Source organism: Pleurodeles waltl, chromosome 6, assembly GCF_031143425.1.
Source record: "Pleurodeles waltl isolate 20211129_DDA chromosome 6, aPleWal1.hap1.20221129, whole genome shotgun sequence".
In the NCBI taxonomy this organism is placed as follows: Eukaryota; Metazoa; Chordata; class Amphibia; order Caudata; family Salamandridae; genus Pleurodeles; species Pleurodeles waltl.
This window is the reverse complement of record NC_090445.1, coordinates 1,449,689,758-1,449,716,245: the sequence shown is the minus strand read 5'-3', so window position 1 is coordinate 1,449,716,245 and position 26,488 is coordinate 1,449,689,758. Positions and strand designations below refer to the sequence as shown.

The window sequence follows — 26,488 nt, the reverse complement described above, 5'->3', positions numbered from 1 at the left end:
AGTTGCCCTGAACATTTTGCAGTAAGACCTATCCAATGCTTCAGACATTTTTTTTATTACTGTCTTGTCCACTCTGTTCCAGTTGAGTATTACCCAATAATGAATCTTCGTTGAACTTTCCATGCATTTGTAAGTGTGGGGATTCTTCATTGGGGTCTACTGCCCAAACAATGGTAACCAATTTATGATCATCTTCACAAAACCTGCAACATCTCCATCTTTAAATGTTGGCCAATTTGGTAGCAGAATTATATTAGTTTTTTTTTTTAATGATGATGGATGCTCACTACTGGTTGATGGAAAATTCGGCTTTTATAAACTCTAAAGCATGCAGCACTGATTCCAGCCCTGTTCTGGAACTTATGTTTATCAGTATTCTTCCCATCTTTTTCTTGTGCTTTGGATTTTGATTGAGGCTCAATGCTTCTGTGGCCCTCTTGTTTCCAAAATTATTTAATTCGCAGTTGGCTAAGGCCTTACCTTTAAAACAAGTGGAATGCTAATATGATACTCTGTTGGTACCACTACTTTCAGATGATCCACAACTATGTCTAGGTTACCTGAATATCATACCTGTGGCGTCCTGTGTGTTCTGATGGCCGATTTGTTTCATACAAGATCCAATTCGTCCTTGCATACATTTTTATATGAGCGTTACTTTTGTGTTATCCGGAAGCGGTATAGCCTTATTCAAGACTTTTTGGCTTAGAATTTTAATTGTTACCATTTTCTCAATTTTGTCTTTCATGCAGCTTGCTTGAAAGCACCTGCACATCTCCAGGAATCATTGGCTGTTGCCTCATCACTGAGTGATGGGTTGCATTGAAGCTTCCTTTTAATTGTGTGAATGATGCCTGCTTTTCGTTAAATAAAAAATCGCACCTTGGTCGTTCTACTTCCAGTTCCACACTTCTCCAGTTTAGAAAGGTTCTGTATCTGTTGTCAAAGTTTTCTGGTTCTGCACAGTCCCCGATTATCCAGGGTTTATTTTGGTAGGTTAAGCTAAATACGCTCGCTTGTCCCTTTTCTTCCTTTCTTCCTGTTTTTCAAATGCACAACTGTCCAAGTAGTGACTCTGAGACAGAAACTGTTGTCTTAATGACTTTTCTCAATGTCTCCATAATTTGTCTAATTTTCATTCACTTGTTCTTCATTTCCTAATGCATTATTAAAGGCCACATCAATTCTGCTCTCACTTGAGGTGCTGGTTAATGGAGTGCTATGATCTGGAATTTTAAATTTACCAAGGATTTATGCTCCTTTTCTCTTCAAAATGATGGTATTTTTCTCTAATATTCTCATATGTTGATCTGGAAAGAGCAAAGTTTAAAAGATTTTCCCTTTCGAGACTGGGCAGGTCCACTTTTTTCTCATTTGACCCTCATATGTGAATGCATCCTGTTTTGTGGTTGAGGGGCGAAGCTTGGTTAGTAAGATTGGAGGAGTATGAGTTTCGGATTTTCCATCAATTACGTTGACATATGTTAAAACATATTTTATGACAAGCAGGGCACATACGAGGAGCTTATGGGGCAGTGGAAAGGTAGAGGAATGCGGATTGGTGAGAAAAAGCACAATATACTGTAAAATAAACATTTGTGAAGATTTTTAGAACAGAGTGAGGGAGAGAGAGTGTGTGCGTTTTTCTGCATGCATATAAACATTCCAGGTGAAATCCAACAGGCACCTCACCATACCCGACTGAAAGCACCTGTACCCAACTATTGACCAGAAAATACATTTATTACAGAGGAGGTGTAACACCCCAACCCCACCTCCCTCCCGAAGCTACGCCACTGTGTGTACTGCTATGCATTTTCCTTGCTTCCTGTTGCAAGACTTGCATAAATGGGTGATGACTTTGTGTTGCAATAATTCTTGTCTCAGGGAAGGAAACTGTGGGTTCTGCGGCTCTTTTTAATAAAGCTGACCTTGGAGTTTTTCCCCTCTTCCCAATTTCCCGTACTGGCTTTGGTATCCAAATCTTCTTAACAAATCTTAGGTTATTATCTTATAGTCATCTCTTTGACACAGATATTTTCTACTCATATTTTTTAGCATATTTGATTCTACATATATGATTTAATGGGGCCATACACGTGTTTGCCCTCTTTTGACATTCTTAGTGAAGAATTCAGCAGTGCAGTTCTGGAAATAGAAAGCATTTACTCCCAAAACTCATAAATTGAGAGTCAAGGTGTGGCAACAGAATGGGGATGGTGTCTCGAGGAAAAAAGTCCAGGAAAGTAGTGCCTGACATTCGAATCCTGCATTTATTTTTTTAAACTCTGCAACATAGAAATTGGCAATATGGACAAATGTGACAGCGAGTCTGTTCTGGCTTCTTAATTGGTCAGAACGAGGCTGAATTTTAAAATATCTCACAGGATTAAGGTGCCTGCTTCCTGAGCCACACTTTTTTACAAAAGCATCCCTGGCAAAAAATGCTCAAATCATCCTGCCCCCTGGTTGCCTTGTTCTATTTCTCTCTTCATCCATTGTCACCATTCTCTCCACTCTCTTTCCCTCTCCCTCTCTGGTCCTCTTTCTCTCTCTCTTTCTCTCCCTCCCCTTCCCCTCTCTTTCGCTCCCTCCCTCCCTGCAACCTTTGTCTCTCTCTTTCTGTCTCTCACTCTCTCCCGCATGACATCGGGATTTACTTCATGATTTGGGGATCGTGACTGTGGCACCAGAAGCGACCTAACCCTTTCTTGGCTCCAGCTCAATGGGGGAATGGCGGGTGGAATAAAAAGAGAGTCCAGCCCTGCCTATTGCAGAGATCGTTGTGTTCTCAGCAATTTTCAGGGGATAATAAAAATGGTAAGATTGCTGTGGTGGTTAATGCACTTCTTAAAGAAATCTGTGTTTGTCTTGTCATAGTTGTGACTTATTACATAGTATACAGGATAAATGTGACTAGTGCTAAGTACATTCTGTAACATGCAGATCACTGATTTGCATTTATAAATAAGTAAGCAGGTTACTGCTTTTAACACAGAGGTAATTTTGTTACTTGCAGTTCACAAGTTGCAGTCATTTTAATATAGGGTTGTGGCCTAGGAACTGGCTTTGAGGAGCTACATGCAAACTGCAAGACATGGGTTGAGAACCCTTTTGTTATTTTCACAATCAGTTGTGATTCTAAGGTACCTTAAAAGTGTTCTTTTGAGCAGTAATAAAGTCTCATTAGCACATGTAACCCATCCACTGAGTTACTTTTTAAACCCTGACTTTGTGTTTCTCCTGACCCTGCAGTCAACATAAAAGGCCTGATTTAGAGTTTGCCGGCTTGGGTTACTCCATCACAAATGTGACGGAAATCCTGTCTACCGTATTACGATTTCCATAGGATATTAAGGAATTGTAATACGGCGGGTGGGATATCCGTCATGTTTGTCACAGAGTAACCCATCCACCAAACTCTAAATCAAGCTCATAATGCCTACCAGTATGGATGATATGTGACTCCTACAGCCTGCTACCCTCATTGTCATAAGTAACATTTTAGGCACATTCATGGACACACTTATATAATTTATTGTCTCTGTTTAATGTATGTGTGTTCAATGTAAATATTTCTGATACCCTACATTCTGATGAGTAGCAGTACAAAATAATTAATTAAAAAAAACAATTGAGTGCTATTTAAATCATTATTTGTGTCATTGTTCATACAGACAGACACACCTGGCATTCTTATAGAGCATGCATATCTATTACCAGGAAGCTGAACCAAGTCAAAAACCTGCCTCTAAATCACAGCTTCTCTTAAGCACTTGTGAAGTGATAAGAAGTTGAATGTCTTTGTTTCCCTCCATTTCATTGACATCTAGGTTTTAGGCTGTAGGGAGCTCCCAGCAAGGGTGGGATTTAACCAAATGAAGGGCTGATGGCCTTTAACTGAGGTCTTTATTTTGGTCACCGCTGGAAGTAAATTAAGAAAGCCACCTCTCCACCTGCAGACATGTGTGCACTGCTGAATATGCTCCTGTGTCAGCAAATTACACCTGGACAAATTCAACATATTTCCCTTGATCAAGCCCGGATCTGGCTCAGTAATAGCATCTGGATACCCATCACTTCTTGTACTCCTGCAGTGTTATTCCCTTGTTCATGTGAAAGGAGTTTGATGGCAACTAGCTCCTTACATAGATCCTTTCCATGCATTCCATTTCCACCCATTTCAGAGAATGATCTTCGTTATCTTGAAATGACAAATATTTTTATCCTACCTGGAAAAGCAGTCTGTATGTTCTCATTATTTGTTTTTGTTATTGATCCCAATTAATATAAGCGGTTTTAATATTAAAGGTGAATCCTCTTATATCATTTTGTCTTGCATGCAGGCTCATGCAGGGTGTGTTCTCTGAAGTGATTCCCCCAAATACTAGCCTCCTGATGTATGCTTGTTCCACACAGCACTGGAGTTCTAAATAACTTCATCATCATCATCATCATCATCGTCATGTTGATTTATTTGGGTAGATCCTGTCAAACCACAGCATAAAATACACTAAAAACAACAATTATTTATATTCTATTATTATGAAAACTACAATTTAATACCTGCATACTATTTGTTTAAAATAATATCTAAAATATTTATATATAACAATATTACAGATGATTATTTTAAATCATGTACCAGTCAATGGATGTGATAGTGCTTTAGGATGATTGTGTACTAATGGTTTCAAGCTATGAGATGACAAGGGTTAAGAGTCAATGGTGTGATAAAGAATCAATATATGAAGCAATAAGGTTTAGGGTTATATTCTGATGGGGATCAGCCAATTGGAAGTAATGTTGTAGCATGTGGTGATGTATAGCGCACAGCAGCAAGTGGCGTGGCATTGTAGAACTGGTGCCTTGTCCTAAAAGGGTGATGGACCAGAGCCTGGAGAAGCAGTTATAGAAAGACTTAGTAATATTTGAACCAAGCAAGGTAGTCAGGGCATAGAATTAAAAACAGAAAAAGAGCTTCAGTCCGATGATTCATAATGTACAAAACATTGTTTTCTCTCTCCTGCTTGAACTAAGAAATACAAATACAATATTAAAGCATTATACTTCAGACCGTACTGGGACATTTTCATGATTAGTAAGTCGTAGGAGTTACAAGTCGATGATGTGGTAAATTTGTGTATGGTGTTGTTTATGACTAAATGCTACGTTATGATTTTAATTTATTTTTTACATTTTCATCTGTATTCATTTCCCCCTTATTCGTTGTTTATTGGTTTTTAGTTTGTGTTAAATAGGAAAATGAAACTGCAGTCAGTCAGCACACTGAAAAATACTCCCCTTTGGAAATATTGCAATTGTTACACAGTTTAGCTTTAATAAGGAATCTTGTATTTGTTAACACTTCATGCTCTGACCGTGCACGTACATTGGCTTGACAGTCAGCACTAACAACAAGAAGAGTATCTCAAACAAGGTTTCTGTTTTTAGGTATTATAAAACATATTGTTTCATCTTAATATACGTTTAAAAATCAATATAAGTCGAACTCAGGAAGCCTTTTTTATGGTGGGATAAAGGCTACTCTGGCTGCTAAATGTTATACATATGCCTAATATTAGTCGATAACATGATAAACGTTACCGATTTGATACAAGTCACCATTCTATGGTGTGATAAGGTTTTTGAGCTGATGCTGTGATAAACCTCATCAATCTATGGTGTTTTAAGATTTAGCATTCAATATCTTGATACGTTATAATTCTGTTATGGGATATGGGCTATACACTACTGATTAAAATTATCTTCATCAGTCTAAGATGTAATAAAGGTTATCACTTGGCAGTCTGATATGTTACGTATGTGATAGGGCTAGTCACACCACATTTCGGTTTAGTACATTACCAGTGTTTCATAAGAGTTAGCAGATGGTGTGCCATAGAGCAAAGGTATTATATTTGATAATACAATGATGTGAAGCGTATCATTAGTGTATGATGTGGTTACAATTATTAGTAGGTCATATGATCAGTTTTATTTATGCGTACTATCAGTCTGTAATATGACAAAGGTTATAAATATTGACACAGATCTCCATTAAATGGAGTGATGAGGATTTTCAGATGGCGATAAGATCCATAAATCTGTGGTATTTTGCATATTAGAATTCAATATCTTGGTATGTTATCATTTTATTACGTGATAATATTAAGTAGTTAATGATGTGAAGAGGATTATGAATCAGTGTCATGGTAATAGGTATTAGGAAATGTGATAATGTTTCTGGGTATATGATATGACGAGTCTCTCTCTTCATTGATATGTTTTAGTATTTGATGAGTAGTATGCTTCCTCCCTCTCAATGTGGAGTCTTGCAGGGATTATCCCTGTCCCCGCTTCTTTTTAATCCCTAGATGTGTGCTATTTGCTCAACAACTTGACCATCAAGTAAAATTTAAGATATATGAGGACATGCAGATAAAAAGCTATCTAAAGAACAGTATATTGAAGCATATCAGCAATGAGGAATGCCTAGCCAGTTCCATTCCTGGATGGAGGGAAGCTATCCATCAGGGTCGGACTGGGGCAGGAAATAGGTCCGGGCACTAAAGTAAGTGTCCCCCATTAGTGAATTAGATAGCTAAAAAATGGGCTGAAGTTTTAATCACACCAGGAGCACGTTCAGTTTCTTTTTGATTCTGTGTCCACCTTACCTAGGTTCCCCTCTCAAATAAATTTGACTCAGACCTAAGCTTCAGCCATCAAATTAACCAAGTGCTTAAAAGAACAATTTTCTGTCTGATGCTCTTCTTCACAGAATCCTCTCGTTCTGGCAAACTGACCGAAAGATAGAGCTTACACGTGCTCTTGCCATAGTCGTTTGTTTTTTTATTAGAAGTGTTTTCTCCTTTGAGGGCAATGGAAGAATGGCATATCTAAGTTTCCCAACCACAGCTGCCTGGTTTTCCTGGAATGTGTACTTCATGGCTTACTATTTTCTTTTTTTACTTCCTCTCTTTACTCGGAGCACGGTGACCACTGTTTCTGAAAGTGACCGACCTGAATGTTGAGCTATAAAAAGTCTCAAATAATGGAATAAATAAGCACATCTATATTGCAATATGTATTTATTAGGTTTGCAGTCTGACAGAGACTATCTATTAGGTGAAGCAGCTTATCACTTCAATATAAAACTTTAATGCACTATGTTGTAACAAGAGTCATCAGTTAATGGTGAATAAGATCATTAACCAATAATCTGATACAGACTATAAATGAGTGATATAATAAGTGTTGTGATGTGATAATGTTCCTGAGTCTATTGTAGTTAAGTGTGTGAAGTCACACAGGGTTTCAGTCTATGATGTGTCTTTGATGACAAAGGGTTATCAATCAATGACATGCTACATATTGGTAACCTGTGATGTTGTAAATGTCTGTTATGATTAATTATGTTTTTTTCTTGTATGATAAGGTTAGTTAGTAAATTGTCTTATGTTACAAAGCTGTTGACTTGAAGTTTAGTGACTGTTTTATATGCTGCACATTTTAGCCCATGGTGAAATGTAATAATAGTCTACATTGGAATAAAAGCCATTGATTCATAATATCAAAAACATTTTAGTCAATGGTGAAAATAAAGGAGTTGTCAGTCCATACTGTAACAAATGTCATCAACATATAATACCATACGGATTATCAATTTAAGATGATATTTGTAATCAGTTTAGGATATGATAATGGTCATATGTCTATAATTTATTATGTCAATAGCATCTGACATAAAGCAGATAATTCAGTTGCCATGGCCTGTCATGTGGATTCATTTGTGTTGTATGAGCTCCTGATGTAGGTTCGGGTTAGCATACCCTCTTCATGTAGGGCACCACAGTGTTCTACTGTCATGTGTTTTAAACAGCAGCTTTGCTTTGTGTCCTGCCTTTCCTCACAGCTGCATTAAAACACAGCTGTAATAAGTTACAGATGAACAGCTACTTTATTTCTTCATTATAGGTGCATCACAAGTCACCTGTAATAAGGTCATTAGAGGCCGGTATTTATACATGTATTGTAGTGGTAATTCCTGGCTTGTTGTGGGCATCCATGACAACATATGTTCATACATGGTGATGAATAATAGAGTCTATCCATGTGCCAGCTGTTCATGGAAATTAAAAATTTATATTTTGTGCACTGTTGGAAGGTGGGTCATTAGTTGTGAGACCCGCAAAAGTAATGGGTCAGCACGCGACCACCACTGGGAACCAAACACACCATTGTAGCTTTTGACTCTCATAGGATAGTGTTGCAGAGCAGTCCAAGGCTTACTCAAGGGAGGTGGTGGGGGCTGTTAATCCACATTCACGAGCACACAAGCATGACCCTCACTAAATGATTGTCCAGTCTATGATAAAGTAAAAGTACGTTTGTGTGTATACACACACGCACACACACACACACACCCTCAATACTATGCAACAATTTACAAATATACACAAAGTGATGGAATTACTCTTAGATGACATTGTGTAATCTCTCATGTCTCCCCCAAGGAGGAATATAACCCCACGTGGTAAAATAATCCCCAGTATCCCAATACAACATTTTACTGTAATGTTAAATGAGCGCTCCTAAATCTGCAATTGAGTACATCTACCTTGCCAAGAGATGGCTGTCAGTCTCATTACTCAAATTTGCATCAACAAGGAACATGTAGAGACATCTTTAAGCAATTTAAAGTTTAGGATTACTTTTGGATTACTTTCAAATTACTCTTGGTTAATGTTCAGATTACTGTTGATTAACATAGAATAACACCATCCTACACTCCTAAAAGACACAGTCCCACAATCCAGAACAAATGTCCAAACAAGCTTGTGCTTCCCCTAGCATTGGAACCCTTAGGGGGTTACCATTCTTTTGTCCCACCCTACCTAGGGTGGGGACACAAACTGCATCGGGGTGAGGCTGCAGTGCTCCTGGAGCTCCCCCTGTCGATGGGCACTTGCTTGGTGGTGGCCCCATCTTCCTGGGACCACCACAAGCTGGTTAGGGGCCTAGACCCAGGCTGGTGCCCCACAAGGCATGCTGGGGCAGGTCACATATTAAATGAGCAGCTCTCCCACTGAGCTGGGAAGAGACGTGGTGCTGCCAGAGCTGGTGTTCTTTCTTGGGGGTGCCCGGTCTCACCCAGACACCCCCACACCCGGTATGTGTTCCCTCATTGGGGGCAGTCCAGGGAGCCCACCCCTGGCCACCCACGCCGGCTCCCCACACGACCAGCACCTCTGTGTGCTGCTGCGGGAGCAGGCCTTTCCTGTGGTGCCTGCCCGCTCCTCCAGGCGGATGCATGCAGGGGTTGCTGCCAGACGGGCCACCTGGGGGAATGCAAATGCACTCCCCCCATCTCCTCTGCTGCTTCGGGGCCCCAGAATGGGGTCCGGGGCACCTCCTCACCTTCTCCTCCCCGACGTCGTCCTCTTCATGACTTGGCTTCTGGTGGGGCCCCGGGATTGGGTCCAGGCCCCGGATCCAATCTTCAGGGGAAGCGCAACGGCACTCCCTGGCTTCTTCTTTGGCCACGTCCCATTCCACATCCGGTGGCCATCTTCCAGAGTGCGCAACGATGTCCCCCCACTCATCCTTCTTCAAAGGGCCCTGGCATTCACAGGGCCCTGGGATGGTGTCTGGGCCCCCGTTCTACCTTGTTCACGGGGTGCGCCATCGCACTCCCCGACTATACTTCAGTCGCAGAGGGCCTCGGGATGGGGTCTGGGATCCCTACACCACTGGGGCATAGGGAGAGTGCAATGACATTCACCCTGCTCCTCTTCCTCTTGGGGCCGCCCCGTGCCTTGGCCCACCCCGGGGGGCACAGTCTGGAGCAGCGGCAGAGCCCCAGGTGCTTCGTCGCTGCATCTGGAAAGGTCAATGTTTGAAATACTTCTCCCCTTGATATCTCAGGCCCCCAAGGGCCGATTTTTGTGATAGGGGGCCTGTCCCACTGACTCCCTGCGCCAGCCTTTCCTCTGGGTGATCTCCATTCCTTCTGGGCAGCGTACTCTCCTGGAGCTAGTCTGCTCTTTCCCCCAACTAGTCCTCGGGGGGTAAGGGGCCAGCTTACCTGGCCCTGGCATGTGCCTCGCTGGGCCTGAAGTCCTTCAGGGGCAGAGTCCCTGCCCCAGGGGACAGTCAGGGGATTCTTCCTTCCTGTTGCCCATGACGCCTGTCTGCAGTCCCAGTGTCCAGCAGTGAGGCACAGCCAAGAGAGAGAGCTCTCCTCTGTGCAGGACCTTTTAAGTGGGGGAGAAAGTGTCCAGCATGTCTGCACCTCTGGCATATCCAAATGTGCCACATCATTTCCTTGCCCCTCTCCCCTCCTTTCTGCACAGTCTTCTGGGATAGCTCAAATGGCATCATCCAGGAATTAGTTGTCACATGTGCGCTGAAAGTCTCAGCCCCTCCTCCCTGACATTCCTCCCAGGGCCCCTCCAGCCTGCTCCTGGCATGAAATGACAGCTGGCTGATTGATGCAAGGTTCTGCTCAAGCAGCTGGACAGAGCAGGAATTGGCCCTAATCCTGAGCTGAGTCAGAGAAAGATGACATCCCTGGATGACCCATAAGTTGTACAACCATGCTCTTGTAACCTACTGCATTATTCTTTTCTTACAGGTTACAGTGTACCTTGGTGTGACTCTGGTCTCGGTGAACTCCAGAGGATGGGAGTTGCACCCTAGGCCATCCTTTCCCAATCGAGTGTCCCTACAGTGAAAAGACAGTAAGCACCCTGACTATCCCTCAAATGTGTACACCCTTCTCATGAGGCCTACTACCAGATTACCACCTACTCTGCATAGTCCCTCCTACACCAGGCTTACCTAAGCACAGTTCTTGGGCTGCGCACACCTCGAATCCTCCCCACGCAGCCCTCACATGGGTGCACATGCGTGTGCACATATGATCACGTGTAACCTGCCCGGGGCTTCCTACTCTTGCTGCACCACAGCACCCTTTCCTTAGCACGACGGCACCAGCGGTAAACATGCGCAGTCCATTTTACCATGAGTTTACTGTGTGTGAGTCCCCACCTAGGAGGCTCCCTCACAGTAAAAGGTCTAAAAACCAGGTTGAATTTTTTTTTTTAAAAAGGATGGGCCAGGGGTCAGTACTGCCCTCTCACAGGCACTGATTATTAAATTTACTCAGAATGAAAATATGGTATAAATGCAGACATTTAAGTGATAGTTTGTAACTATGTATGAAACCTATAATGTTTGAACAGAAACACTATTTGGTAAACTCAGTAAATCTAACGCAGTTGAATGATAATTCCTTGTCAGCCTTGATTTGGGTGGGTTGTTCCAATGTTGCAAACATTTTGTCCATTGCTATATTTAGTGTCCTTGTGGTGATGGCTGTCAAGACGTCTCAGGCAGAGGTGAAACAAGTGTATCAGGATTAATCATCCATAGTTATCATTAACAGCTGACGACCTCGGAGATCATAGAAATTTGCATTTACATTGACCTAAGGCCTCCTTATTTTGCCCCCCATAGCTTTTTATTTGTTTCTTTTAGTGTCCTTTAAAAATCATTTCTTCCAAGTGGTTAATTTTTCCTATTTGTCCCTTCTTTTAATTGGTTGTTCACTCACAATGAGCATGCCTCAGTTCTTGTGCACTTACACAGTAGTCCATTTTAACAGCTGTAAAATTGAGTACTTTTTCCTTTGTCCAACAGCACTGCACAGGAGTGCTCAATATTTCAGTGCTCCAAGCTCCCACTTTCAGTAAACAATCTGTAATTCTTGAGGTAGCTTGTATGATTTTGGAGGTCGCACAGCTTTTATTTTTTCAGCATGGCACCTGCTTCACGGCCGCCACGCTTCATGTCCACTGTGCTTCATTTTTCAGCCACACCCCTAACTTTTATCTACACAGCTTTTTTATTTTCAGTGAGCTGGACCTCGCTGAACTGCACATGCACCGTGTCCTCCACGTGCATCACTTTCTAACAAACATGGGCCCCTCCCTCCCGTTAATGTCCCAACTGCTTCTGCTTTCAGCCGCTCGTGTAACTTATCTACATGGTGCACGCTTTTATTTCTGCCTGGTTTCAATGAAATGATAGTATCCCCTTGTAACACGTTGCTCTGTGGGAGTGGCTTATAAATTGCCTCTTCCTAAAATGACTGATTCAAAGATGGCTGTGGACTGTTCTTTAATAGACATTTGAAAGGCGGAGGCCATCTTCAAGTGCCTGATTTTTCGTTGAATTTGGAAGTATTCTGTATGAACCCCATTCGCACAATGACCGCGCGTTTGTAAGAGGGGTCATCAAAGCACCAACGAGTCTCAGTGTGCACAAAATCATGCAGTATCACGGTGTGCATTCAATACATCTATTGTGTATCTCTCCCTTGAGAACTCATGACAATAAGCCCCAGAGCACACACTCTGACAGTGAGTGCTCTATCTACAGGTGGAGCGTAAACATCTTACGCACATTTTGACTCACCTGGCACCATATGTGCACAACCTGCAGCCCAGCCAGTCTATGGTAAACTAAGGGGGTGAGTACTGAGTGCAGTGAAATGGTCTGACACTGTCACACATAAGAGAAAATAGCAGTATATTTTCTGCTAAGTTCAGTTCAGTTCATAAAGCTTTATTCAGCACATATAAATGACCATGAAAGCATGAACAAAGAAGAAAAAAAAAAAAAAAAAGGCAACAGTACATATTTACAAAGACATTGCAATTAAAACTTACAGTTATCAATTATAGTTAATGGCTCATTGAGTAATACATATGGTCATTCATAAATATATAAAATGAATAATAAAATACATTAAAAACTCATACTTTTCCTGGAATTGATGCACTGATTTAAAAAGGTGGCAGTATAAAAACAAATATCTGCCGATTGCAGATTAAAAATTAAAGCCATGGCATGTTTAACTGTACGTGTTCCGTATTTAACAAACAGAGGTTTCAAAAATACTATACGAAAACATGTATACAGTTTACAGAACAGCAGAAGGTGCACAGTGCTCTGTGTAGATACATTATCGCACCTACATGGCCCAATCGGGTGTTTCTTAATATTTGGATGGGCTACTAAACAATGTGCCATCCCAAATCTTAGTCTGGTTAGCACAAATTTATGAGAATTCCTAGTCACCGTAGTTAGGTAAAATGGAAAACCCTCCATTAGATTGTATCTATTATAAAAAATGACGGAGGACAATGATCCGGCTATGGTTGCTCGTTTCCTTTCTGCATAAGTTAGAAATATACTTTTCATTTCTGCTTTGGAGATCGTGGTTGCTGCACTAGGATTATTTAAAATATTCAGATTAAAAATGTCTGAAAAACAGACAACAACATATTTAACCCAGGGAATATCTCGATATTTATCCAAACGTAAGCAATCCTCAAGAATAGTTCTGTTAAGTAGCTTCTCATCGCCAAGCCAAAAAGACCGCCAGATCATCAATGGTCTAAGTGATATCAGATCAGTTAAATAATTAATGGCTAATTCGCGGTGGCTTAATTCAGTTGAGGCAGAGATGGGCAAAAACAGGAGCTTTTTTAAAAACATATTTTCCTCCAACTGTAAGTTGTAGGTACAGCTATAACCCCATACTCCTGCCCCATACAGAGCAATAGTCACACATCTAGCTTGGTAAATCTTGAGCATATCCCTGGTTCGACGATCCCCAACTTTTGCAGCAAATCTATAAATACCATAAGCATTTTTTGCCATTTTATTCCGGATGTTATTAAATTCATTGTTCCATTTCCTGTCGTTAGAGAAGGTAATACCTAGGTAACAAAATGTATCCACCTGTTGCACCTTTTCGCCGTCTATAAAAAAGGCATTTAACGTTTTGGCTTTAGCTCCGCAGGTCATGGTATGCGTTTTTCCCTTATTAATTACTAGTTTTATATCTTTAATAAAGGAGGAAAAACTATCCATTAGTCGTTGTAATCCGACAGGTGTTCGAGAGAGTAAAACAGCGTCGTCGGCATATAGTAACACCGGCACCGGGACACCGTTGATCTGAGGAGCATCAGCATTAACCTTTTTTAAAATATCATCAATTCCATTAATGAATAAGATAAATAAAAGAGGTGCCAAAACACAACCCTGTCTAATTCCTCGTGTAACACAGATTTTTGGAGTACATTCTCCTCTGGTTCCAAAGCGTACGTTGGTTTTCAATTTCTCGTATAACCTAGCGAGGAAAAAGATTATGCCTTCTGGGGCTCCTAAATTTAACAGAGTTGGCCATAAAATGGAATGATCTACCATATCGAATGCGCTGCTCAGGTCAGCAAAACAAAGATACAGTGTAAGGAAATGCCTCCTTGGCATGGTTGCCCCCTGACTTTTTGCCTTTGCTGATGCTATGTTTACAATTGAAAGTGTGCTGAGGCCTGCTAACCAGGCCCCAGCACCAGTGTTCTTTCCCTAACCTGTACTTTTGTATCCACAATTGGCAGACCCTGGCATCCAGATAAGTCCCTTGTAACTGGTACTTCTAGTACCAAGGGCCCTGATGCCAAGGAAGGTCTCTAAGGGATGCAGCATGTCTTATGCCACCCTGGAGACCTCTCACTCAGCACAGACACACTGCTTGCCAGCTTGTGTGTGCTAGTGAGGACCAAACGAGTAAGTCGACATGGCACTCCCCTCAGGGTGCCATGCCAGCCTCTCACTGCCTATGCAGTATAGGTAAGACACCCCTCTAGCAGGCCTTACAGCCCTAAGGCAGGGTGCACTATACCATAGGTGAGGGTACCAGTGCATGAGCATGGTACCCCTACAGTGTCTAAACAAAACCTTAGACATTGTAAGTGCAGGGTAGCCATAAGAGTATATGGTCTGGGAGTCTGTCAAACACGAACTCCACAGCACCATAATGGCTACACTGAAAACTGGGAAGTTTGGTATCAAACTTCTCAGCACAATAAATGCACACTGATGCCAGTGTACATTTTATTGTAAAATACACCACAGAGGGCACCTTAGAGGTGCCCCCTGAAACTTAACCGACTGTCTGTGTAGGCTGACTAGTTCCAGCAGCCTGCCACACCAGAGACATGTTGCTGGCCCCATGGGGAGAGTGCCTTTGTCACTCTGAGGCCAGTAACAAAGCCTGCACTGGGTGGAGATGCTAACACCTCCCCCAGGCAGGAGCTGTGACACCTGGCGGTGAGCCTCAAAGGCTCACCCCTTTGTCACAGCCCAGCAGGGCACTCCAGCTTAGTGGAGTTGCCCGCCCCCTCCGGCCACGGCCCCCACTTTTGGCGGCAAGGCTGGAGGGAACAAAGAAAGCAACAAGGAGGAGTCACTGGCCAGTCAGGACAGCCCCTAAGGTGTCCTGAGCTGAGGTGACTCTGACTTTTAGAAATCCTCCATCTTGCAGATGGAGGATTCCCCCAATAGGGTTAGGATTGTGACCCCCTCCCCTTGGGAGGAGGCACAAAGAGGGTGTACCCACCCTCAGGGCTAGTAGCCATTGGCTACTAACCCCCCAGACCTAAACACGCCCTTAAATTTAGTATTTAAGGGCTACCCTGAACCCTAGAAAATTAGATTCCTGCAACTACAAGAAGAAGGACTGCCCAGCTGAAAACCCCTGCAGCGGAAGACCAGAAGACGACAACTGCCTTGGCTCCAGAAACTCACCGGCCTGTCTCCTGCCTTCCAAAGATCCTGCTCCAGCGACGCCTTCCAAAGGGACCAGCGACCTCGACATCCTCTGAGGACTGCCCCTGCTTCGAAAAGACAAGAAACTCCCGAGGACAGCGGACCTGCTCCAAGAAAAGCTGCAACTTTGTTTCCAGCAGCTTTAAAGACCCCTGCAAGCTCCCCGCAAGAAGCGTGAGACTTGCAACACTGCACCCGGCGACCCCGACTCGGCTGGTGGAGATCCGACACCTCAGGAGGGATCCCAGGACTACTCTGATACTGTGAGTACCAAAACCTGTCCCCCCTGAGCCCCCACAGCGCCGCCTGCAGAGGGAATCCCGAGGCTTCCCCTGACCGCGACTCTTTGAATCCTAAGTCCCGACACCTGGGAGAGACCCTGCACCCGCAGCCCCCAGGACCTGAAGGACCGGACTTTCACTGGAGGAGTGACCCCCAGGAGTCCCTCTCCCTTGACCAAGTGGAGGTTTCCCCGAGGAACCCCCCCCTTGCCTGCCTGCAGCGCTGAAGAGATCCCTAGATCTCCCATTGACTTCCATTACAAACCCGACGCTTGTTTCTACACTGCACCCGGCCGCCCCCGCGCTGCTGAGGGTGAAATTTCTGTGTGGGCTTGTGTCCCCCCCCGGTGCCCTACAAAACCCCCCTGGTCTGCCCTCCGAAGACGCGGGTACTTACCTGCAAGCAGACCGGAACCGGGGCACCCCCTTCTCTCCATTCTAGCCTATGTGTTTTGGGCACCACTTTGAACTCTGCACCTGACCGGCCCTGAGCTGCTGGTGTGGTGACTTTGGGGTTGCTCTGAACCCCCAACGGTGGGCTACCTTGGACCAAGAACTAAGCCCTGTAAGTGTCTTACTTACCTGGTTAACCTAACAAATACTTACCTCCCCTAGGAACTGTGAAAATTGCACTAAGTGTCCACTTTTAAAACAGCTATTTGTGAATAACTTGAAAAGTATACATGCAATTTTGATGATTTGAAGTTCCTAAAGTACTTACCTGCAATACCTTTCGAATGAGATATTACATGTAGAATTTGAACCTGTGGTTCTTAAAATAAACTAAGAAAAGATATTTTTCTATATAAAAACCTATTGGCTGGATTTGTCTCTGAGTGTGTGTACCTCATTTATTGTCTATGTGTATGTACAACAAATGCTTAACACTACTCCTTGGATAAGCCTACTGCTCGACCACACTACCACAAAATAGAGCATTAGTATTATCTATTTTTACCACTATTTTACCTCTAAGGGGAACCCTTGGACTCTGTGCATGCTATTCCTTACTTTGAAATAGCACATACAGAGCCAACTTCCTACATTGGTGGATCAGCGGTGGGGTACAAGACTTTGCATTTGCTGGACTACTCAGCCAATACCTGATCACACGACAAATTCCAAAATTGTCATTAGAAATTGATTTTTGCAATTTGAAAAGTTTTCTAAATTCTTAAAAGACCTGCTAGGGCCTTGTGTTAGATCCTGTTTAGCATTTCTTTTAGAGTTTAAAAGTTTGTAAAAGTTTGAATTAGATTCTAGAACCAGTTTTAGTTTCTTAAAAAGTATTCCAACTTTTAGAAGCATAATGTCTAGCACAGATGTGAATGTGGTGGAACTCGACACCACACCTTACCTCCATCTACAGATGAGAGAGCTAAGGTCACTCTGTAAACTAAAGAAAATAGCAATGGGCCCCAAACCTACCAAAGTACAGCTCCAGGAGCTTTTGGCAGAGTTTGAAAAGGCCAACCCCTCTGAGGATGGCAACTCAGAGGATGAAGATAGTGACTTGGAGGGAAATTCCCCCCCTCCAGTCCTACTTAGGGAGAGCAGGGCTTCTCAAGCCCTGACTCCACAAATAATAGTCAGAGATGCTGGTTCCCTCACAGGAGGGACCAACAACTCTGAAATCACTGAGGATAACTCCAGTGAAGAGGACATCCAGTTAGCCAGGATGGCCAAAAGATTGGCTTTGGAAAGACAGATCCTAGCCATAGAGAGGGAAAGACAAGAGATGGGCCTAGGACCCATCAATGGTGGCAGCAACATAAATAGGGTCAGAGATTCTCCTGACATGTTGAAAATCCCCAAAGGGATTGTAACTAAATATGAAGATGGTGATGACATCACCAAATGGTTCACAGCTTTTGAGAGGGCTTGTGTAACCAGAAAAGTGAACAGATCTCACTGGGGTGCCCTCCTTTGGGAAATGTTCACTGGAAAGTGTAGGGATAGACTCCTCACACTCTCTGGAAAAGATGCAGAATCTTATGACCTCATGAAGGGTACCCTGATTGAGGGCTTTGGATTCTCCACTGAGGAGTACAGGATTAGGTTCAGGGGGGCTCAAAAATCCTCGAGCCAGACCTGGGTTGACTTTGTTGACTACTCAGTGAAAACACTAGATGGTTGGATTCAAGGCAGTGGTGTAAATAATTATGATGGGCTGTACAATTTATTTGTGAAAGAACACCTGTTAAGTAATTGTTTCAATGATAAACTGCATCAGCATCTGGTAGACCTAGGACCAATTTCTCCCCAAGAATTGGGAAAGAAGGCGGACCATTGGGTCAAGACAAGGGTGTCCAAGACTTCAACAGGGGGTGACCAAAAGAAAGGGGTCACAAAGACTCCCCAGCAGAAGGGTGATGAGACAACCAAAACTAAAAATAGTAAAGAGTCTTCTACAGGCCCCCAAAAACCTGCACAGGAGGGTGGGCCCAGAGCCTCTTCACAAAACAATGGGTACAAGGGTAAAAACTTTGATCCCAAAAAGGCCTGGTGTCATAGCTGTAAACAGCATGGACACCAAACTGGAGACAAGGCCTGTCCCAAGAAAAGTTCCACTCCAAACTCCAATCCAGGTAACACTGGAATGGCTAGTCTCCAAGTGGGATCAACAGTGTGCCCAGAGCAAATCAGGGTCCACACTGAAGCTACTCTAGTTTCTGAGGGTGGGGTGGATTTAGCCACACTAGCTGTCTGGCCGCCTAACATGCAAAAATACAGACAGCAACTCTTAATTAATGGGACTAGAATAGAGGGCCTGAGGGATACAGGTGCCAGTGTCACCATGGTGACAGAGAAACTGGTTTCCCCTGGCCAATACCTGACTGGAAAAACTTACACAGTCACCAACGCTGACAATCAGAGAAAAGTACATCCCATGGCAATGGTTACTTTAGAATGGGGAGGGGTCAATGGCCTGAAGCAGGTGGTGGTCTCCTCAAATATCCCAGTGGACTGTCTGCTTGGAAATGACCTGGAGACCTCAGCATGGGCTGAGGTAGAGCTAAAAACCCATGCAGCAATGCTGGGTATCCCTGAACTGGTGTGTGTGAAAACAAGAGCACAGTGCAAGGCACAGGGTGAAAAAGTAGAGCTGGAGTCTGGAAAAATGGCCCAGCCTACCAAGAGAACAGGAAAGTCAGTTGGGAAACCAACTGCAACACAGCAAAAGAAAGGGAACCTCTCTTCTCAGGAAGAAGTTCTGCCCTCTGAGGGAACTGAGCCTTTGGAGCTTGAACCTTATCAGGTTGAGCTCTTAGGCCCAGGGGGACCCTCAAGGGAGGAGCTGTGTAAGGGACAAGAAACCTGTCCCTCTCTTGAAGGCCTTAGGCAGCAAGCTGCTGAAGAGTCCAAAGGCAAGAAAAATGGAACACATAGGGTCTATTGGGAAGATGGGCTCCTGTACACTGAGGCCAGAGACCCCAAACCTGGTGCCACTAGGAGAGTGGTAGTGCCTCAGCTGTTCAGAGAGTTCATCCTAACATTGGCCCATGACATTCCCCTTGCTGGACATTTGGGACAAACCAAGACGTGGGAGAGGTTAGTCAACCACTTCTACTGGCCCAATATGTCCAACATGGTTAAGGAGTTTTGCCTCTCCTGCCCCACCTGTCAAGCCAGTGGTAAGACAGGTGGGCATCCAAAGGCCCCCCTCATTCCACTTCCTGTGGTGGGGGTGCCCTTTGAAAGAGTGGGTGTGGACATAGTTGGTCCACTGGAACCTCCCACAGCCTCAGGAAATATGTATATCCTGGTAGTAGTGGATCATGCTACCAGGTATCCTGAAGCTATTCCCCTTAGGTCGACTACTGCCCCTGCAGTAGCCAAGGCCCTCATTGGTATCTTTACCAGAGTGGGTTTCCCTAAGGAGGTGGTGTCTGACAGAGGTACCAACTTCATGTCAGCATACCTAAAGCACATGTGGAATGAGTGTGGAGTGACTTATAAATTCACTACACCTTACCATCCACAAACTAATGGCTTAGTTGAGAGATTCAACAAGACATTAAAGGGCATGATCATGGGGCTCCCAGAAAAACTCAAAAGGAGATGGGATGTCCTCCTGCCATGTCTGCTTTTCGCTTACAGGGAGGTACCACAGAAGGGAGTAGGGTTCTCACCCTTTGAACTTCTGTTTGGTCATCCTGTAAGGGGACCACTTGCCCTTGTTAAAGAAGGCTGGGAGAGACCTCTCCATGAGCCTAAACAGGACATAGTGGACTATGTACTTGGCCTTCGCTCTAGAATGGCAGAGTACATGGAAAAGGCAACCAAAAACCTTGAGGCCAGCCAACAACTCCAGAAGTTTTGGTATGACCAAAAGGCTGCACTGGTTGAGTTCCAACCAGGGCAGAAAGTCTGGGTTCTGGAGCCTGTGGCTCCCAGGGCACTCCAGGACAAATGGAGTGGCCCTTACCCAGTGCTAGAGAGGAAGAGTCAGGTCACCTACCTGGTGGACCTGGGCACAAGCAGGAGCCCCAAGAGGGTGATCCATGTGAACCGCCTTAAGCTCTTCCATGACAGGGCTGATGTGAATCTGTTAATGGTAACAGATGAGGATCAGGAGGCAGAGAGTGAACCTCTCCCTGATCTTCTGTCATCAGACCCAAAAGATGGCACAGTAGATGGAGTGATCTACTCAGACACCCTCTCTGGCCAACAGCAGGCTGATTGTAGGAGAGTCCTACAACAGTTTCCTGAGCTTTTCTCCCTAACCCCTGGTCAGACACACCTGTGTACCCATGATGTGGACACAGGAGACAGCATGCCTGTCAAGAACAAAATCTTCAGACAGTCTGACCATGTTAAGGAAAGCATCAAGATGGAAGTCCACAAGATGCTGGAATTGGGAGTGATTGAGCGCTCTGACAGCCCCTGGGCTAGCCCAGTGGTCTTAGTCCCCAAACCTCACACCAAAGATGGAAAGAAAGAGATGAGGTTTTGTGTGGACTACAGAGGGCTCAACTCTGTCACCAAGACAGATGCCCATCCAATTCCAAGAGCTGATGAGCTCATTGATAAGTTAGGTGCTGCCAAATTTCTAAGTACCTTTGACTTGACAGCAGGGTACTGGCAAATAAAAATGGCGCCTGGAGCAAAAGAAAAGACAGCATTCTCCACACCTGATGGGCATTATCAGTTTACTGTTATGCCCTTTGGTTTAAAGAATGCCCCTGCCACCTTCCAAAGGTTGGTGAATCAAGTCCTTGCTGGCTTGGAGTCCTTTAGCACAGCTTATCTTGATGATATTGCTGTCTTTAGCTCCACCTGGCAGGATCACCTGGTCCACCTGAAGAAGGTTTTGAAGGCTCTGCAATCTGCAGGCCTCTCTATCAAGGCATCCAAATGCCAGATAGGGCAGGGAACTGTGGTTTACTTGGGCCACCTTGTAGGTGGAGGCCAAGTTCAGCCACTCCAACCCAAGATCCAGACTATTCTGGACTGGGTAGCTCCAAAAACCCAGACTCAAGTCAGGGCATTCCTTGGCTTGACTGGGTACTACAGGAGGTTTGTGAAGGGATATGGATCCATTGTGACAGCCCTCACTGAACTCACCTCCAAGAAAATGCCCAAGAAAGTAAACTGGACTGTGGACTGCCAACAGGCCTTTGACACCCTGAAACAGGCAATGTGCTCAGCACCAGTTCTCAAAGCTCCAGATTATTCTAAGCAGTTCATTGTGCAGACTGATGCCTCTGAACATGGGATAGGGGCAGTTTTGTCCCAAACAAATGATGATGGCCTTGACCAGCCTGTTGCTTTCATTAGCAGGAGGTTACTCCCCAGGGAGCAGCGTTGGAGTGCCATTGAGAGGGAGGCCTTTGCTGTGGTTTGGTCCCTGAAGAAGCTGAGACCATACCTCTTTGGGACTCACTTCCTAGTTCAAACTGACCACAGACCTCTCAAATGGCTGATGCAAATGAAAGGTGAAAATCCTAAACTGTTGAGGTGGTCCATCTCCCTACAGGGAATGGACTTTATAGTGGAACACAGACCTGGGACTGCCCATGCCAATGCAGATGGCCTTTCCAGGTTCTTCCACTTAGAAAATGAAGACTCTCTTGGGAAAGGTTAGTCTCATCCTCTTTCGTTTGGGGGGGGGTTGTGTAAGGAAATGCCTCCTTGGCATGGTTGCCCCCTGACTTTTTGCCTTTGCTGATGCTATGTTTACAATTGAAAGTGTGCTGAGGCCTGCTAACCAGGCCCCAGCACCAGTGTTCTTTCCCTAACCTGTACTTTTGTATCCACAATTGGCAGACCCTGGCATCCAGATAAGTCCCTTGTAACTGGTACTTCTAGTACCAAGGGCCCTGATGCCAAGGAAGGTCTCTAAGGGATGCAGCATGTCTTATGCCACCCTGGAGACCTCTCACTCAGCACAGACACACTGCTTGCCAGCTTGTGTGTGCTAGTGAGGACCAAACGAGTAAGTCGACATGGCACTCCCCTCAGGGTGCCATGCCAGCCTCTCACTGCCTATGCAGTATAGGTAAGACACCCCTCTAGCAGGCCTTACAGCCCTAAGGCAGGGTGCACTATACCATAGGTGAGGGTACCAGTGCATGAGCATGGTACCCCTACAGTGTCTAAACAAAACCTTAGACATTGTAAGTGCAGGGTAGCCATAAGAGTATATGGTCTGGGAGTCTGTCAAACACGAACTCCACAGCACCATAATGGCTACACTGAAAACTGGGAAGTTTGGTATCAAACTTCTCAGCACAATAAATGCACACTGATGCCAGTGTACATTTTATTGTAAAATACACCACAGAGGGCACCTTAGAGGTGCCCCCTGAAACTTAACCGACTGTCTGTGTAGGCTGACTAGTTCCAGCAGCCTGCCACACCAGAGACATGTTGCTGGCCCCATGGGGAGAGTGCCTTTGTCACTCTGAGGCCAGTAACAAAGCCTGCACTGGGTGGAGATGCTAACACCTCCCCCAGGCAGGAGCTGTGACACCTGGCGGTGAGCCTCAAAGGCTCACCCCTTTGTCACAGCCCAGCAGGGCACTCCAGCTTAGTGGAGTTGCCCGCCCCCTCCGGCCACGGCCCCCACTTTTGGCGGCAAGGCTGGAGGGAACAAAGAAAGCAACAAGGAGGAGTCACTGGCCAGTCAGGACAGCCCCTAAGGTGTCCTGAGCTGAGGTGACTCTGACTTTTAGAAATCCTCCATCTTGCAGATGGAGGATTCCCCCAATAGGGTTAGGATTGTGACCCCCTCCCCTTGGGAGGAGGCACAAAGAGGGTGTACCCACCCTCAGGGCTAGTAGCCATTGGCTACTAACCCCCCAGACCTAAACACGCCCTTAAATTTAGTATTTAAGGGCTACCCTGAACCCTAGAAAATTAGATTCCTGCAACTACAAGAAGAAGGACTGCCCAGCTGAAAACCCCTGCAGCGGAAGACCAGAAGACGACAACTGCCTTGGCTCCAGAAACTCACCGGCCTGTCTCCTGCCTTCCAAAGATCCTGCTCCAGCGACGCCTTCCAAAGGGACCAGCGACCTCGACATCCTCTGAGGACTGCCCCTGCTTCGAAAAGACAAGAAACTCCCGAGGACAGCGGACCTGCTCCAAGAAAAGCTGCAACTTTGTTTCCAGCAGCTTTAAAGACCCCTGCAAGCTCCCCGCAAGAAGCGTGAGACTTGCAACACTGCACCCGGCGACCCCGACTCGGCTGGTGGAGATCCGACACCTCAGGAGGGATCCCAGGACTACTCTGATACTGTGAGTACCAAAACCTGTCCCCCCTGAGCCCCCACAGCGCCGCCTGCAGAGGGAATCCCGAGGCTTCCCCTGACCGCGACTCTTTGAATCCTAAGTCCCGACACCTGGGAGAGACCCTGCACCCGCAGCCCCCAGGACCTGAAGGACCGGACTTTCACTGGAGGAGTGACCCCCAGGAGTCCCTCTCCCTTGACCAAGTGGAGGTTTCCCCGAGGAACCCCCCCCTTGCCTGCCTGCAGCGCTGAAGAGATCCCTAGATCTCCCATTGACTTCCATTACAAACCCGACGCTTGTTTCTACACTGCACCCGGCCGCCCCCGCGCTGCTGAGGGTGAAATTTCTGTGTGGGCTTGTGTCCCCCCCCGGTGCCCTACAAAACCCCCCTGGTCTGCCCTCCGAAGACGCGGGTACTTACCTGCAAGCAGACCGGAACCGGGGCACCCCCTTCTCTCCATTCTAGCCTATGTGTTTTGGGCACCACTTTGAACTCTGCACCTGACCGGCCCTGAGCTGCTGGTGTGGTGACTTTGGGGTTGCTCTGAACCCCCAACGGTGGGCTACCTTGGACCAAGAACTAAGCCCTGTAAGTGTCTTACTTACCTGGTTAACCTAACAAATACTTACCTCCCCTAGGAACTGTGAAAATTGCACTAAGTGTCCACTTTTAAAACAGCTATTTGTGAATAACTTGAAAAGTATACATGCAATTTTGATGATTTGAAGTTCCTAAAGTACTTACCTGCAATACCTTTCGAATGAGATATTACATGTAGAATTTGAACCTGTGGTTCTTAAAATAAACTAAGAAAAGATATTTTTCTATATAAAAACCTATTGGCTGGATTTGTCTCTGAGTGTGTGTACCTCATTTATTGTCTATGTGTATGTACAACAAATGCTTAACACTACTCCTTGGATAAGCCTACTGCTCGACCACACTACCACAAAATAGAGCATTAGTATTATCTATTTTTACCACTATTTTACCTCTAAGGGGAACCCTTGGACTCTGTGCATGCTATTCCTTACTTTGAAATAGCACATACAGAGCCAACTTCCTACATACAGGGAACCGGGTTTCGCTTCAGTATACTTCCCGATCAGTAGATCAAGATTGATGCACTGGTCGAGCGTACCTCGTCCCTTCCTAAAACCAAACTGGCTATCAGCCAGTATGCTATCCTGCTCAGCCCATTCCTCTAATCTTACTAGCATCACTCTACTCATAACCTTGACTGAGGAGTCGAGGAGAGAGATCGGGCGATAATTCTTAGCGTCAGATCTACTTCCCTTTTTATGAATTGGTACAATGATTGATTCACCCCAAGTAACAGGGGCCTCGGCACACACGGCAGCATTAAAAACAATGGTTAAAAGGGGGCCCCAGACATCTGGCGCGGCTTTATAAACGTCTATAGGTACCCCGTCCGGGCCCTGAGCTTTCCCTCCTTTGCTAGCCCGTATACCATATTTGACCTCACTAACGGATATTCCAAAGGCAGAGTAGGCCACTTATTGGGACTAGGATCATTGACTTTGTCAGAGTCAAAAATGCTGGAAAAATGTGCAATCCAACCCTCGCTAGAAACGTTAGAAGTCAACTGTGGTGTTTTTTCATCCCTTAGAAAAGGCGAGTTGACCGTGGCCCAAAATAATGTACAATTAGATAATTCAGCGGCTTGGTTGAGGGAATCCCAAGCCTGTTGCTGCAGTTCACCCTTCCTCTGTTTGAGCGCACATTTATATTCCATTCTTAATTTATTTACCAGTTTTTTGTCCCTGGGCCTCGCTGCTAAAGCCTGCTTGAGGCCAGTTAGTGCGGAAGTGCAAAGGTGATTAAACCATCTCGGTCCGTTCCTACTTTGTCTACTATTGCGACTGGTAAACTTAGCATCAATAGCTTTATTAATTTGGTTATAACAATATAAAAACCTCTCAGAGTCAGAACTATTTTGTAAAATAGAAGCAATGTCCAGCAGGCTCTCATTAATTATGGAGCTAGTTAAATCATCGGCTCTTTCACCAATCCATCTTAGCCTTACACCGTTAGTCCTATGTGGTTCTACATTAGAAATAATAATTCCCACATCCACCGAACTACCTGCCCAAAGTGTAGTGTCCAGAATAATACGGTTGTGGTCACTTAGGGTAGTTACTTCAATTCTTGGTGGATCACAGTAAGAACTAATATTAGAAGATGTGATCACATGGTCAATGACCGAGCTGGTGTGCCAATTTTTAAAAGTGGGAATGGATAAACCATTAACATCTTTACAGCACTCCACTATTTCCAGGTCATAGCAGCCCATGAACTTATGCAGTGCTTCCCCATAACTGTTATGTCCAAAATGCGGGACATCCCAGCCGGCACTGTTAGTAACCCCGCAAACCCTTTGTGTAGACAAATCGCACAAAGTAGTATTGAAGTCCCCTAACCAGATGAAATCAAATACAACATTCTGTTCCAGACATAGATTTTCGACAGCGCCGGCTAAGTCTGTTACTACTTTGACCCGGGTAACATCAAAAATGTTATTATAATAGTTGATCAATAAAACATTATGGTCTTTGTCATCCACAAGCCAGAGGATCTGCACAAGGTCCCCTACAGGTATATACTTTTTAACCACAATAGGACGACAGATCGTTACAAGTATAAGGAGACCGCCTTTCGCTCTACCCATACCACCTCCCAACGCCGGTAAATTGTAAGAAACGAATCCCTCATAGTTAACTTCATCTTTACACCATGTTTCTTGAAGACATAAAATGTCATGGGCATT

At 44.8% G+C, this 26,488-nt stretch overlaps 1 protein-coding gene across 1 annotated transcript in view; it reads left to right on the top strand.

Moving 5' to 3' along the window:
* The first annotated feature begins 2,741 nt into the window (after nucleotides 1-2,741).
* Nucleotides 2,742-26,488, top strand: part of ZNF488 (zinc finger protein 488) — an 86,543-nt gene continuing 62,796 nt past the window's right edge. The window contains exon 1 of the mRNA XM_069240899.1: nucleotides 2,742-2,820. Coding sequence (XP_069097000.1) covers nucleotides 2,818-2,820 — 3 coding nt within the window. The 5' untranslated portion in view covers nucleotides 2,742-2,817. The remainder of the gene's footprint in view (nucleotides 2,821-26,488) is intronic.